Source organism: Bos grunniens, chromosome 13 (assembly GCF_055505025.1).
Source record: "Bos grunniens cultivar Pamir isolate PY7600 chromosome 13, Bosgru_T2T1.0, whole genome shotgun sequence".
Taxonomy (NCBI): domain Eukaryota; kingdom Metazoa; phylum Chordata; class Mammalia; order Artiodactyla; family Bovidae; genus Bos; species Bos grunniens.
Window position 1 is genome coordinate 50,086,592 of NC_141177.1, and position 14,009 is coordinate 50,100,600.

The window sequence follows — 14,009 nt, forward strand, 5'->3', positions numbered from 1 at the left end:
TCACAATTTTGCCTAAGCGTGGCTCTCTTTATTTACAGTTGTGATCAGGTTGATTACAGAGGAAAAAGTCAAAATAACAATACCACCCAAAAAAACACTGCTGATCCTGTCACTCTCAGGAATGTCACTAATTAAAATATTACTGCACTATGATTCCATTTTAATACCAACAACTCTCCATTGTGTGGAGGTGGTGATCATTTTTGCAGATTATTAGAATCCTTTTCCTTTACTTCTTACCACCCATTAGTACTTTATATGCTCAAAGCAAGGGACAGTCAAAGAAATGGAGTGAAACTGAAATGTCAATCAAACCACATTACTACTTGCCACGATAGGTTAACAGGATAAGAAAATTACTGAGGGGACTTTCCTGGTGGTCCAGTGGTTAAGAATCCACCTGCCAATGCAGGGGACAAGCCCTGGTCTGGGAAGATCCCACATGCCATGGACCGACTGAACCCATGCGCCTCAACTCCTGAGTCTAAACCAGAGCCTGCGAGCTGCAGCTGCTGAAGCCCAATTCTCAGCTCCATTTTCAGAGATCAGAAGACTGAGTTCAGAACCTGCCCGTGGACATACAACTACACAGCAGCAGGTTTCAAATCTCGAAAGCCACATCTATTCTAAGTTCACTGCCCTAAATTTTAAAACTAAAATAAACAATACCCAAAACAAGAGAGGCGGGAGGACTTTCCTAGCAAACCAGTAGTTGGGACTCCAAGTTTCCAATGCAGGGGGCATGGGTTCAGTCCCTGGTCAGGGAACTAAGAGCCCACTTGCCCTCAAGTGCAATCAAGAAAATATTTTAAAATAATAACAACAACAGTACTCAAGAGACGATTCCAACTGCTTTCTAAGTAAGACACTGGACTTCATTCACACTTGACCAAAGACAATTATGATGTAAATACTGAAGATTAGGTTTTCAGACAAATTCACGAAAACATAGTCAAGCCATTATCTAGCAGAAGTCATCAGCCCCCAAATCTCCTAAAATTTCTAATTTCCGAACTGCTGTAAAGCAATAAATTAAACAGGAAGTTTGTGGTGAGTCTGAGCAGGTGACAAAGCAGCATTTCAGCAAATTTTAAGACAGCTAAGTCCTGGTTCCAGCAGCATGGCAGGGGAAGGACTTAACAGAAAGATCTACCAATGGCAAACGAGGATTTGGATGAAAGGGGACATTATTAGCTGGCGCTATACAAAGCTAATTTATATCTGTTTTTAGATTCAGCACCATCTTTGTGGAAACAGATTTAGGAAAATCTCTAACAAACACTGAAACCTTTTATACCTAATCCTGAATCAACCAAAAAATCCAATTAGCCTGAAAAATTACATCTCTCAGCATTCTTCTTTGTTTAATAAATAGTTTGTATAATAGGTATCTTTTAAATACTCCCTAGAGTGCAACTGCACACACAGTGTGACTCTTACTTGGTAAATACACAGCTGTGCATACGCATGTATAATTAAAGTCTTGTATTTTTTAATACAATAAACATCTATATAAATAGTCCACATAATTTGGGAATGAAGACTAAAAGGAAATACTTAAATATTTTTGAATTAGAAACAAAGCTTAAATCTATAAAAATTAGAGGGGTGATTTTATGAGCCCAGTACACAATGATAACATCTTGAAATGTTGATGAACAGCTCCATATATAAAATTTTCCAGATTAATTTAATATTAGACTTCAAAGGGCAGAAATACATTGAGTTGGCACTGTCAAAGAAGAAATTCTTTCTATAAATATATCTGCCAACATAAGAAGCTATTATAAACATAATTTAAACATTATTAGATTTACAGTCATCATAAATATTCATATTGTATTTTTAAAATAACATGATTCTAAGCTTGACAGCATTCTGGCCTTCTTCCTAAAGTCATCGTTCTCCCTCTGGCATCCCGTTAGCCTCACAGATGAAAGTCTGCCATCTCGACTCTCCAGCTTTAGACCTCATTTTCGAACTACAGGGAATCAGGAAACTTGACACTCAAGGCTGGTAAGACATATATTAAAGGAATATTAATGAGATCATGAGAGAAAAATAGGACATCAGGAGCAAAGTGCACTCTTTTTAAGCTGTTCGAAGGCTTGGAGCACTGAACTAACACTGATTTTTCAGTTTCATCCTCAGATCAACCATTAGTATAAACTCTGAAATGACCTAAAAACTTGTTGCTCTGGGGACCTTCCTGGCAGTCCAGTGGTTAGGTCTCTGCATTTCCACTGCAGGGGGCACGGCTTCCATCCCTAGCTGGGGAACTAAGATCTCACATGCCACACGGCACGACAAAAAAAAAATGTTGTTCTGATGAAGACACTGCGTATGATATGTCTATTTTAATGGGGGGTGGGGCAGGGAGGTGAATTCAATTTTATGATTTTCTTTGACTCAAATTTTGGAATATCTATATTGCATCACAGCTTTTTGCCTCTAACTTCATCTCTCTAATAACACTCTTCATAAACCCTATGCTGTGTCACAGGTCACACAGCACTTTTGGATGACTTTTAAACAGAAAATGACTTCAAACAGAAACATGCATCTTTGACGGGATATTAATCCAGGTCTCCCCTTCCATGTATCTATAGCTAAACACTGATCCTCATTATATCCGGCACATCTACTACACGTCATTGCCGTTGTTTAGTCACCAAGTTGTGTCCAAATCTTTTGTAGCCCACCAGGCTCCTCTGTCCATAGGATTTCCCAGGCATCCATACTGTCCATAGTATTCTTATACTAGAGTGGGCTGCCATTTCCCTCTTCAGGGTACCGGGTACTATCCTAGGCACCGGAAATACAGAAATGAACCAGACACAGTAGGGAGCTTGGCCTTGGAGACTCCTATAGACTGACTCATGAGAAGAAAGAAAACAAGCAGAAGTGTGATGAGTACACCAAAGCAAAAGGACAGGGCACAGCGGAAGCTCATGACGAGAGACCCTCCCCTGCCACTGCTGAGCGGCAGAGAGGCCACCCTCTAACCAAGACTGTTAGGTGATCAAGATACGGAACACTTAAAACACTTTAAAACTACCATTAAAAACTTTCCAATCACTTCCAGTTCTGGGGGAAAGAAAGGTACTTTATCCTATCCCTCACTTAGGTATAAATAAAAACATATAAAACAAACAGAAGACGACTCAAAGGCAGAGAGAAGATAAACCTCCTATGACCTCAGGACCCAAGGAACCACAGGCTGATGAGCTCCCTGAGCTTACTTGTGGCTTCATCCATCCAAGTTTGAAGAGGGAAGTCAGCAAATCCAGAAACACCAACAGGCACTGACCAAAAGAGCCCCACCAAATCCCTGCTGCAGATGGAGCAAGAGATCCAGGAAAGGGGAAGACCAGCAAGACTGAAAGCTTTGGATATTAACACTCTAGTCCGGCCAAATGCCACAGAACAAACCAACGATTCCACCCACAGACCACCAGTGGTGACAGACACCCCAGAGCCCCACCAAGGTGGCGTCAGAGAAGGCAGGGGAAGGAACCAGGGCGACCACTGCCGGATGGTCACAGACGTCCCCTCACCACCACCGCACCACACACACACGCCCAACAGAGAAGGCTGAGTGAGGAATCAGAGCTTCCGCCAGTGCCGAGCAGCAAGGAGCCCTTCCTGAGCAGGAGATCAGTGGGGCCATGTGGGGCAAGCAATGAGGCATTTCAGCACCCCCAGCCAGAAAAGGCAACACAGAGATTTACTGGGGAACCAGACACTAATGAGGAACTCTCACTAATGAGAAGGCCCAAAACATGTGGACTTAAAGAAGTTCAAGCCTCTGATACCCACATCAAACATTAAAAACAGTCCAATTTCTAGCCGGGCTTCCCAGGTGGCTCAGTGTTAAAGAAGAATCTGCCTCCCAATGTAGGAGATACGGGTTCCATCCTTGAGTTGGGAAGGCCCCCTGGAGAAGGAAATGGCAACCCACTCCAGTATTCTTGCCTGGAGAAATCCCATGAGCAGAGGAGCCTGGCGGGCTACAGCCCATAGAATCGCAAGAGTCGAACACAACTTAGCAACTCAACAACAACAACAACAATTTTTAGCGAGGTTAACCTAACACTGGAGAAGGCAATGGCAAGCCACTCCAGTACTCTTGCCTGGAAAATCCCATGGACGGAGGAGCCTGGTAGGCTGCAGTCCATGGGGTCACGAAGAGTCGGACACGACTGAGCGACTTCACTTTCACTTTTCACTTTCCTGCATTGGAGAAGGAAATGGCAACCCACTCCAGTGTTCTTGCCTGGAGAATCCCAGGGACGGGGGAGCCTGGTGGGCTCCTGTCTATGGGGTCATACAGAGTGGAACACGAATGAAGCAACTTAGCAGCAGCAGCAGCAGCAACCTAACACTGCACAATAGAGGCCCAACAACACACAGGCGGCTCTCAGGAAAAACTCCAAGCACAGCCAAGGCACTGAGAACGCCAGCCACACTACAGCGCCAAACTCAGGCACGGCGCAGATGCTGGGGTTGTCAGACAGGCAATTCAAAATAACTGCTTTTAATATCTTAAGGGCTGTGAAAGAAAAAGTAGACAAAATACTACAAGAAATGAGTAATTCAAGCAGAGGAGTGGGAAATCTCAGACAGAATAAAAAAGAAATGCTACAAACTAAAGCGCTGTAACAGACAAAATGGCTGTGAAGTGATGATCAGTAGACTGGACATGGATGGGAAAAGAATCAGTGAGCGTGAAGATACGTCAATAGAAATTTCCCAAACTGAAAACACGATAAGTACCAAAGTGAAAGTGAGAGTGTCAGTTGCTCAGTCATGTCCCACACAAATATCAAAATACCAAAAAACACACACAAAGCCACACCATCACAATAAAAAAAAAAAAAGCAAAACCATGAAGAAACACTGAATGAAAAGGATCTACTGATGGCAAATAAGCACATGAAAGAGGTTCAATGATAGGGAAATGCAAATTAAAACCACAACCTACTACTACATACCTATCAGAATGGCCAAAGTGACACAGGGGCTTCCTGGGTGGACCAGTGGTTAAGGATCCACCTTCCAATTCAGGGGTTACAGGTTTGGTCCCTGATGGGGCAACTAAGCCCACCCACAACGAGAGAGAAGTCCATGTGCCACAACAAAAACCCAGTGGAGACAAAAAAAGAGAAAAAACAAGTGACAACACCAACTGCTGCTGAGCACGCAGAGAACCTGGATCATAAGCACCGCTATTAATGGTATAAACGTTAAGATGTATGGCCACTCTGGAAAATAGTTTGGCAGTTTCTTGAAAAATCAAACATGCACACAGCAATTATACTCATGGGCATTTACGGCAGAGAAATAAAAAGGTAAATTCACAGAAAAATCTGTGCAGGAATGTTTACATGTAGCAGCTTTGTTGGCAATAGCCAGGTGAAGCACAGTACATCCATACCACGGAATACTAGTCATCAACAAAAAGAACACTGATACAGCAACAACCTGCACCAATCTCTCAAGAATTATGCTGAATCAAAGTCAACCCCAAAGGGTTAAACAGGCTTTAAGTCCATTTATATACTACTCCTGAAATGACCGTATTATAAAAATGAAGAACCGATTAGTGGCCACGAGGGGTTAAGTAGCTTCGGGGGTGGGGGGGTAGCGGGTGTGGTGATAAGGGGTCCTCCTGTTGATGGAAATGGTCAGCATCTGACTGTACCAACGTCGACACTTCAACTGTGGTGTTATCCAAGATGTCACCACTGCAGGTACAGAGGGCACAGGCGAGCCCTCCAAATGACTTCCTACAATTGCTTAAGAAGCTACAATCTTCTCAGAATGCAAAGTTTAATTAAAGGAGACTGATCAATGGTAGTATGTCAGAAAAACGGAAATCTCCTAGCAGAAAAATGGAGGGTAGGGGTGTGGCTGCTGACTGAGAGGGGGCTCACGGCTGTGCAGAAGCACAAAGCCATCAAGATTAGTACAATGCACACAATGGATTACGTGATATGCCTCAATGAAAAATTACTTTACACTGCCTTTTGATTATTCATATTGTTCACTGTAATCATGGTATTGATTACATATAAAAATATCCTAATTGTCTGTAAATTGGTCAACAATGAGACCATGGGTAGCTTTCAGCAGAAGCTGTTTACATGGGGTGCTGAAGCCATACGAGAACAGATTACGGAAGGAGCAGGAAATGAGCAGATGCAGAGAAGTAAACACGCGCAACTCTTCCCAGAAGCTGCCAGTAAAGAGGGGAAGGTGATGCTCAGAGGGGAAGGTACTACTGAAAAGCTTTATTAAAACAGAAAAAAATGAGCAAATTTACATACTGAAGGGACAAACTTGGTAAATAATGACTTTAAAGCCACATGAGCATACCCCTACACAATGTTTGATAAGAGGTTTCTGAAAAAGAAGGAACAAATATGAACAGGCCACTCTCTGACAGGAGAGGCCACGCCTGCACAGCCTGCACCGGGAGAGATGACTGTGGACAGACGCACTCGTAGGTTTCATGGTGGCAATACAGTGACAGCAACGACAACAACAGGGCGGACAGCTCTGTGGTACTGCGTGCACACTGGGACAGCCGGCCCCAGCGTCCAGCATCTGACCCTCACACCCTGCGGGGTCTCCTCCACAGAGAACAGGGTGTGTGGTCAGATGTGACAGCGTGCAACTTCCAACTTCAGACCATAAGAAGACAACGCACCTCCTTCTGAGGGAAAAGCTAGATGCAATATCCAAGTATCTGCAGAGAGGCCCAACCAGCCCCACGTGAGTGACCATCCTAGAGGCAGCTGCCCCTGCCTGGCCAAGCCTTCATGAGACAGCAACTTCATGAGAGACCCTACGCCTTTAAAACCGCCAAATACACTGCTTCTAAATGACTGACCCACAGAAACTGTGAGAGAATAAATGTTTACTGTTTTAAGCCAGGAGATCTGAGAGTAAGTTACCAAGCAGCAGTAGAGACCTACCTACTTACTTACAGGCCAGGCACAGTTCTAAGCATGTGAGGTACAAAGTAACTCACCTGTGATCCCCACATCAAGAGGAGCAAACAGATACATAGAAGTTAAGCAATTTGCCCCAATCATCACTCAGCTGGTAAGAGATATGCAGAGTGAAGTAAGCCAGAAAGAAAAACACCAATACAGTATACTAACGCATATACACGGAATTTAGAAAGATGGTTAACGATAACCCTGTATGCAAGACAGCAAAAGAGACACAGATGTGTAGAACAGTCTTATAGACTACAGACTCTATGGGAGAGGGCGGGGGTGGGATGATTTGGGAGAATAGCATTGAAACATGTATAATATCATATGTGAAATAAATCGCCAGTCCAGGTTCGATGCATGATATAGGATGCTCGGGGCTGGTGCACTGGGATGACCCAGAGGGATGGGATGGGGAAGGAGATGGGACGGGGGTTCAGGATGGGGAACACGTGTACACCCATGGCGGATTCATGCTGATGTATGGCAAAACCAATACAATATTGTAAAGTTTTTAAAAAAAAAGAGAGAGAGAGAGAGATGGATCCAGATTCAAATCTAAAGTCAGTTCAATTAACTGCTGGGCACGCATTCCCAAACAGAAGCAGTTCCCATTCCAAGGCTTACATTTCTGCTGTGATATAGGAGGAAAGACTCTCTGGTAAGAGAACAGGGAAAAGCAGGTGAATCAGAGAACTGAATAAAATGGAAAAGATTTGAAACAACTGCCATGAAGAGTTAGGACAGGGTCTGGCTAGAAAAATCTAACAGGATTTCCAAACAGTCCATGAGAGATCAGGAGGCATGACCTACACAGTGAATTTAAGATGAGCACAATGAAAAGAACAGAGGGCTTCTAGTGTGCCCACACACAAAGCCTAAGTTCAAGTGTGAAACAGTGGTGATGGCCAGATGGAGAAGATAACACATGCCTTTCCCAAGTGCAACTGGTACAATAAGGAGTCATGTACAGAAAAGTTTCAGAACACGCTGTATATTCTACATCAAAGTATCACAAAAGGACTGAAGAAAAGACTAAGGCGAATGATGATAAGCTGGCAGCACTCTTCATGCAACTGCCTTGGCCTCAAGCATCACAAGATTTTCTAGAGAACCTTCCCTTTTTCCTATCTCCATTCAAAACGTCATGAGAAAAATTAAAGCCTATAAAAGAAAAAGAACATACTAGTTTTATTACAATCAGACCACACTGAAGAGCAGCCTCACAATTACTCACTGACTTAATTTGATGAGATCTTACAACAGAGCTTTAGGCCCAAAACTTATCAAATTCACTTAATATTAAACTTTTCTAAATACATTCAGGTTTCAATTTCATGCATGCTTTTAAAATTACTTCACTTTACTTGACAAACTGGCACAAACTAATCTCAAACAACACACAAGAGGGCGGGGCACGGGGGGGGAATCAAACCATAGATACAAAATTTTTTCCAAGACACTTAAGACACGAAAGTGCTTGAACAGATAAAAGTGTGTAAGCTCGCTCTCTCTCTCTCTATATACATATATATTTTTGTATTTTTAAAATATTCCAAATTAATAAACAAGTTTCAAACAACAAGAGTTAGTATTCCTATGACATTTTCCCTTACTTTCATTATTACTTGAAGACTTAGTAAAAACCAGTCAGAGTAAGTGCAGTCAGAAAACAAAAATTTTCTAGTAAAAGAAAAGTGTCCAAACTTGGGGCAGTTCTAGTCCTACAGAGGAACAGGAATACTTAGGGAAACCTTAAAGTGAACCTCCATCAGCCAAAAAGTTATTTCACATGTTCTCTCTCTCTCTCTCTCTGGATAAACCTACGTACTCTGAAAATAAAGTAAAATTTAAAAATATAGTAAAAAAAAAATACTTTGAAATAAAAAAAAATAAAGTACTCTGAAAATAAAGTTTAAAAAAAAAGCCTATGTACTCTGAACATAAAGCAAAACAATTCTTAAGTCTCACAAAGATTTTAATTAAAATAACACCTATAATAAAGAATTTGTAAAAAACAAGGTCGCACTGTATAGCACTGGGAGCTATATTCAATATCCTGTAGTAAACAAAATGGAAAAAATATGAAAAAAAATATATATGTATACATGAATTACTCGGCTGTACAGCAGAAATTAACACCACCATACTTTGATAAAGTAAATTTGTAAAGATAATAACACCTATAATCAAATGGTTCTGCAGGTGGCACAAGTGTTCCATCACCACCCGTCAGTCGGTCTTACCCTTATCTGCTCAGTGGAGCTGCTGCTCAGCTCATCGCCAGACTCCGAATCCTGTTGGATCCGTTCTGAGCCTTCTCCCGCTGAATCACAAGACTGTTCCTGGGGGAAGCCAGGTTTCTCTACCTCCAAGAACTCCGGACCGGGAAAGTGACCAAATAAGCGTGTCCTATTCTGGCCAGGAACTTTGGGAGAATGTGAGTCACTGGTGAGTTTTCCATTATTGTGGGTCAGGTCCAGGCTGAGGTTGATGGTCTGACCTGGAATGTAAGTGGGCCCAAAATTCTGATTGGCATCACGAACAAGACCTGTTCCTTGAACAGAAGACGAGGATGTCTTCCCAAAGCTTGACAGCTCGGGCAACCTGTTCACATTCTCCGAAGACCTCTGGAGGTGGAGACTCTGCGCCGTCTTCACAGAGTGGTTCGGCAGCCCCGCGGCCGGCTTCACTGGTGGCATCAGGGCTCGGCGGCCCACCTCTTTCACGTACTGGGCCGGCACGTAGAACGCTTTGGAACTCTCGTCTGGCTTGACCTGCCACCAGTCGTCATTGGTCTTCTTCACCAGGAGGTACCGCTCCCCTTGCTTTATCACAATTTTCCTGTCCTTCGCTTCGTACTCGTAATCATACTCCACCTCGATGTACACTGGCCCTGGAAGAGCCTTCCCGCCTCTGTCAGCCATCTTCACTCAGCAATATTCACCTCTCAGAAAGGACGCTTGGCCACATTGTGGCTTTGTGGATCACTGCAGCTGTTTTTATTTAACTGGGGAAGAGAATACAGAAAAAAGTTAACCTGGTCTGGATTTTTAATATTCATTCACAAGCATCACATGATAAAGAACAATACCTTCAAATCTCAAATCTAGAAACTAAACCTGTGCCTAATACTGTATTTACCACCCTGAAGTAAAAATGCTCTCATTCTAAAGGAAATCTACATTTTTCAATCATTTATGACCAAAGCCAAACCAATGACTGAAATGGCAAATACGCTAACCAGTCAGACATACGACTATCAAAAATAAGAGGTGAGAGGAACTCTCCTTCTCTTCCTGACTGCTCACACCTCCTTCTCTCTCTCAGAAAGGCTCACTAACAATGATACATGTTAGGCACTGACCAAGGGCCAGGCATTAAGCCAGGTTCACTGTGTGTCTCACCTAAAACCCTCTTTGAAGCTGAAGCTACAATTTCAATGATCCTCAATGCCATTCAATGAATTCTCGAAAATTCTCTATTTTCTAAAATGATCAAGGGTATGACTGAGCTTTTAAAAAAAAAGTGATCCAAATATGTAAGTTTAATTTCCTAGTACTAATGGGAAAAAAACACCAGTTATTTTTAGGCAAAATACACAGAGAAAATAAACTGCTAATTTACTTTTGTTTCCTCTTACAACTCCCCTAGGAGGACCACAATCCTCATTAAGCTGAATTCCACAAACTCCAACAAATATCCAATCTTTTTAGTTGTAAATGTCAAAAATAAATTATATACACACCACTCAAAATCTACTAGAAACAGACCTAACCTGGCTTAAGAAATCTAGGATTCACTTTTATTTCTATACCAATTTCAAATATTTTAGTACCTTGTAAAACACAGCATTTAGGCTTCAAAATGATCACAGGAGCTCGATTTTGCTCAATTCAAGTCAGGCCCCAACCACTGTGGGATGAAGGCGGTTTCCCAAGAAGGTACGTCTAAGTCCTAACACAGGACCTGTGAATGTGACTATACTTGGACATAGGGTCTTGGCAGATACAGTCAATCTCAGATGAGTTGTGCTGATTAGGGTGGGCCCAAAATCCAATGGGCTTCCCCAGTTGCTCAGATGGTAAAGCGATTGCCTGCAACGCAGGAGACCCGGGTTCAATCCCTGGGTTGGGAAGATCCCCTGGAGAAAGAAATGGCAACCCGCTCCAGTACTATTGCCTGGAAAATTCCATGGACGGAGGACCCTGGTAGGCTATGGTCCATGGGGTCACAAAGAGTTGCACACAACTGAGTGACTTCACTTTCTCTATTTTTTCTAAAATCCAATGTGTTTCTAAGGAGGGAAGAGGGGAGATAAGCAGAGGAGACACACAAAGGAAGATGACCACGTGTAGATAGAGGCAGAACTTGGGGATGAAGCAGCTACAAGTTAAGGAACACCAAGGACTGCCAGCAGGCGCCAGAGGCTGGTACAGGCGAGGAAGCGTTCTCCCTGGAGTACTTAGTCCTCCGGCTCCAAAACAAGTAGACACATTTCCGGTTTTTTTGGTGGTGTTTTTGACCGCGCCACACAGCATGCAGGATCTCAGTTCCTCGACCAGGGATTGAACCCACACACCCTGCAGTGGGAGCACAGAGCCCTCACCACTGGACCCCTAGGAAATGACCCAAGTTTCTGTAGTTTAAGTCCACAGTTTGCAGCACTTTGTTTGATACAGCAGCCCCAGGAAAACACACTCAGCCCAATACTCGAGAATTCTCAGGCAAACCTGAGTAACTCTTGACTACACCAGAAATGTTTACACAAGGTCCCACAACGGCCTACCAATTTTCCTCAGCACCCAAGTACTGGGCACGGCATTATTGACGCCGTATGTGCCATAACCACCACACCCTGAGGACAACATCCTCCAAAACAGATAAAGCCCAGGTGATAACTAGTCACACAATTTCTGCAACTCAAATTTACTTTGTAGAAACAAATTACTTGGATAATGAATTTAATAGAGTAATGCTGTTTCAAAAAATAGTAAAAATAAGAAACGTACCTTAGAAGAACTAAACATCCAGCATTACATTTAAACCTATAAAAAAAAAATAAATTTCATTAATTTTAACCAGGATTGCTGAAAGAAGACTAAGGAAGGCGATGTTACTGGCAGTGCATGACTGTTTTTACAACAGCTATAAGGAACACCAACAATTCTGCACATCAGGGCTGTGTCCAGCAACACCCTCCAAACACATAAAAACACAAAGTATACTTCACCACTGCCCCTCCTACTTCATTTCCACTTTGCTTCAACTTCATTTCCACCTTTGTTATCCTGACAGAAATGACTTTTTAAAATTTAACATGTTTCTCATGTTAAAAGTTGTTAACATGAGAAACAACTTTTATAAAAATTGAATAAATCCGGGATGTGAGACATTCTATGAGAAACGCACCTGAATGCTTTAAACAGTTTCATGAAATGAGGGAGTCTTCTAGATTAAAGACAACTAGGACACAACCGCCAGATCCACTGGGGTGTTCCAACAGGCACCCAAAACTTCACCACATCCAGAATCTACCCCGCCAGAAACTACCTTGCCAAATCCACCCAGTCCTTCCTGACAGGTAAATAGAAATTCTAAGCTTCCAATCATTCCGCCTTTACTTTCAAGCATTACCAGAACATTAGTCACCAGGAGCGTTAATCCTTTTACCTACAGAAAAGGTTTTCACTACAGCTTTTCAAAATTCCACACTGAAATACTTACCCTCAGGCAATTTGTTACTTTCCAGGAAGTAACAATTTAAGAAACACCTTTGAAGATAATGAACAAATAAGGGAATCCACAGAAGGCTAGGGGCGCCCAGATGAACCAGAGCTGGTCAGACACTGATCCGCAGGAAAGGAGCAAAGGAAGCAAAAAGAATAAGGAGTAAACTGCAAGGGGAGGGGCAAGGGGCAGTGAGAGGCGGCCCTGCCACCACAGCTGCCCCACTGACCGCACACAGATAAGGAGAAGGAGGAGGAGGAGTCAGGGAGAACATAAGGCAGTTTCACTACACTCAGCATGGGACGCCCAGACTCAAGCTTTCATTACTGTAAAGGAAATGAGAACTGCAGGGTGGAGGAAGATGGAGAAGCAGTTCAAAGACCGCAGACAGAACAGGTAGGTAGACACAAGGCAGGTGACAGGAGCCAGAGGGCACGGGGCGGGGGGGCGCGAGGGAGAGGAGGCGAATAACAGGAACTGAGACAGTAAGTAAGCAAGCGTTAGTTGCTCAGTCATGCCGGACTCTTTGCAACCCCATGGACTGCAGCTCACCAGGCTCCTGTGTCCCTGAGATTTTCCAGGCAAGGATACTGGAGTGGGTTGTCATCTCCTCCTCCAGGGGATCTTCCCAACCCAGGGATTGAACCTGGGTCTCCTGCACCGCAGGCAGATTTTTTACCAACTGAGCTACAAGGGAATAGGGGTGAGGGGTGAAGTGGGAAGCCCCTGAGACGACTAAAATAATAAACTTCTAGAAAGTCATATCGCAGGAATTATATATTGCAATCCAAGGTCTAAGAAAAGTTGGACATAACAAATATGAAGAGAAAAGCCCTATTAAAAACTATATGTACAAATAAAATTGTGGGATGGCTCTAAAATACTTCCCCTGGAATAGGAAATGGCAACCCACTCCAGTATTCTTGCCTGGGAAATCCCATGGACAGAGGGACCTAGCAGGCCACAAAGAGTCAGACACAACTTTGCCACTGAACAACAGTATGCCACCACACAGCACACACACACTCTAAAAACTGAGATCTAAGGGCAACTGATCTGCAAATACATGGATAACTCATGCTCCTATTTTTATTTAAAAACGTAAGCTGTATTAAAACAGATGTTTATGGTTTTAATTTTGGTTTGCTTCTTCCTCTATTCCCCAAACTATGGATTCTTTTTTATTTTGTATTGAATCATAGTTGATTTACAATATAGTGCAAGTTTCAGGTGTACAGCACAGAGATTCAGTTACACACACACACACACATATTC

General features: G+C 42.9%; 1 protein-coding gene across 48 annotated transcripts in view; it reads right to left on the reverse strand.

The window, feature by feature from the left end:
* ARHGAP12 (Rho GTPase activating protein 12) overlaps positions 1-14,009 on the reverse strand; it is a 118,167-nt gene that overhangs the window by 88,597 nt on the left and 15,561 nt on the right. For 30 of the 48 annotated variants that reach the window (XM_086334097.1, XM_086334086.1, XM_086334092.1 and 27 more), the window contains exons 2-3: positions 12,017-12,052; positions 9,251-10,014 (exon numbers count right to left, since the gene is read on the reverse strand). In XM_086334097.1, the coding sequence (XP_086190223.1) occupies positions 9,251-9,931 (681 nt within the window). In that variant the 5' untranslated portion in view covers positions 9,932-10,014; positions 12,017-12,052. Of the gene's footprint in view, positions 1-9,250; positions 10,015-12,016; positions 12,053-14,009 lie in introns of those variants that run through there. The other 18 variants (XM_086334098.1, XM_086334087.1, XM_086334093.1 and 15 more) reach the window with 2 other exon arrangements.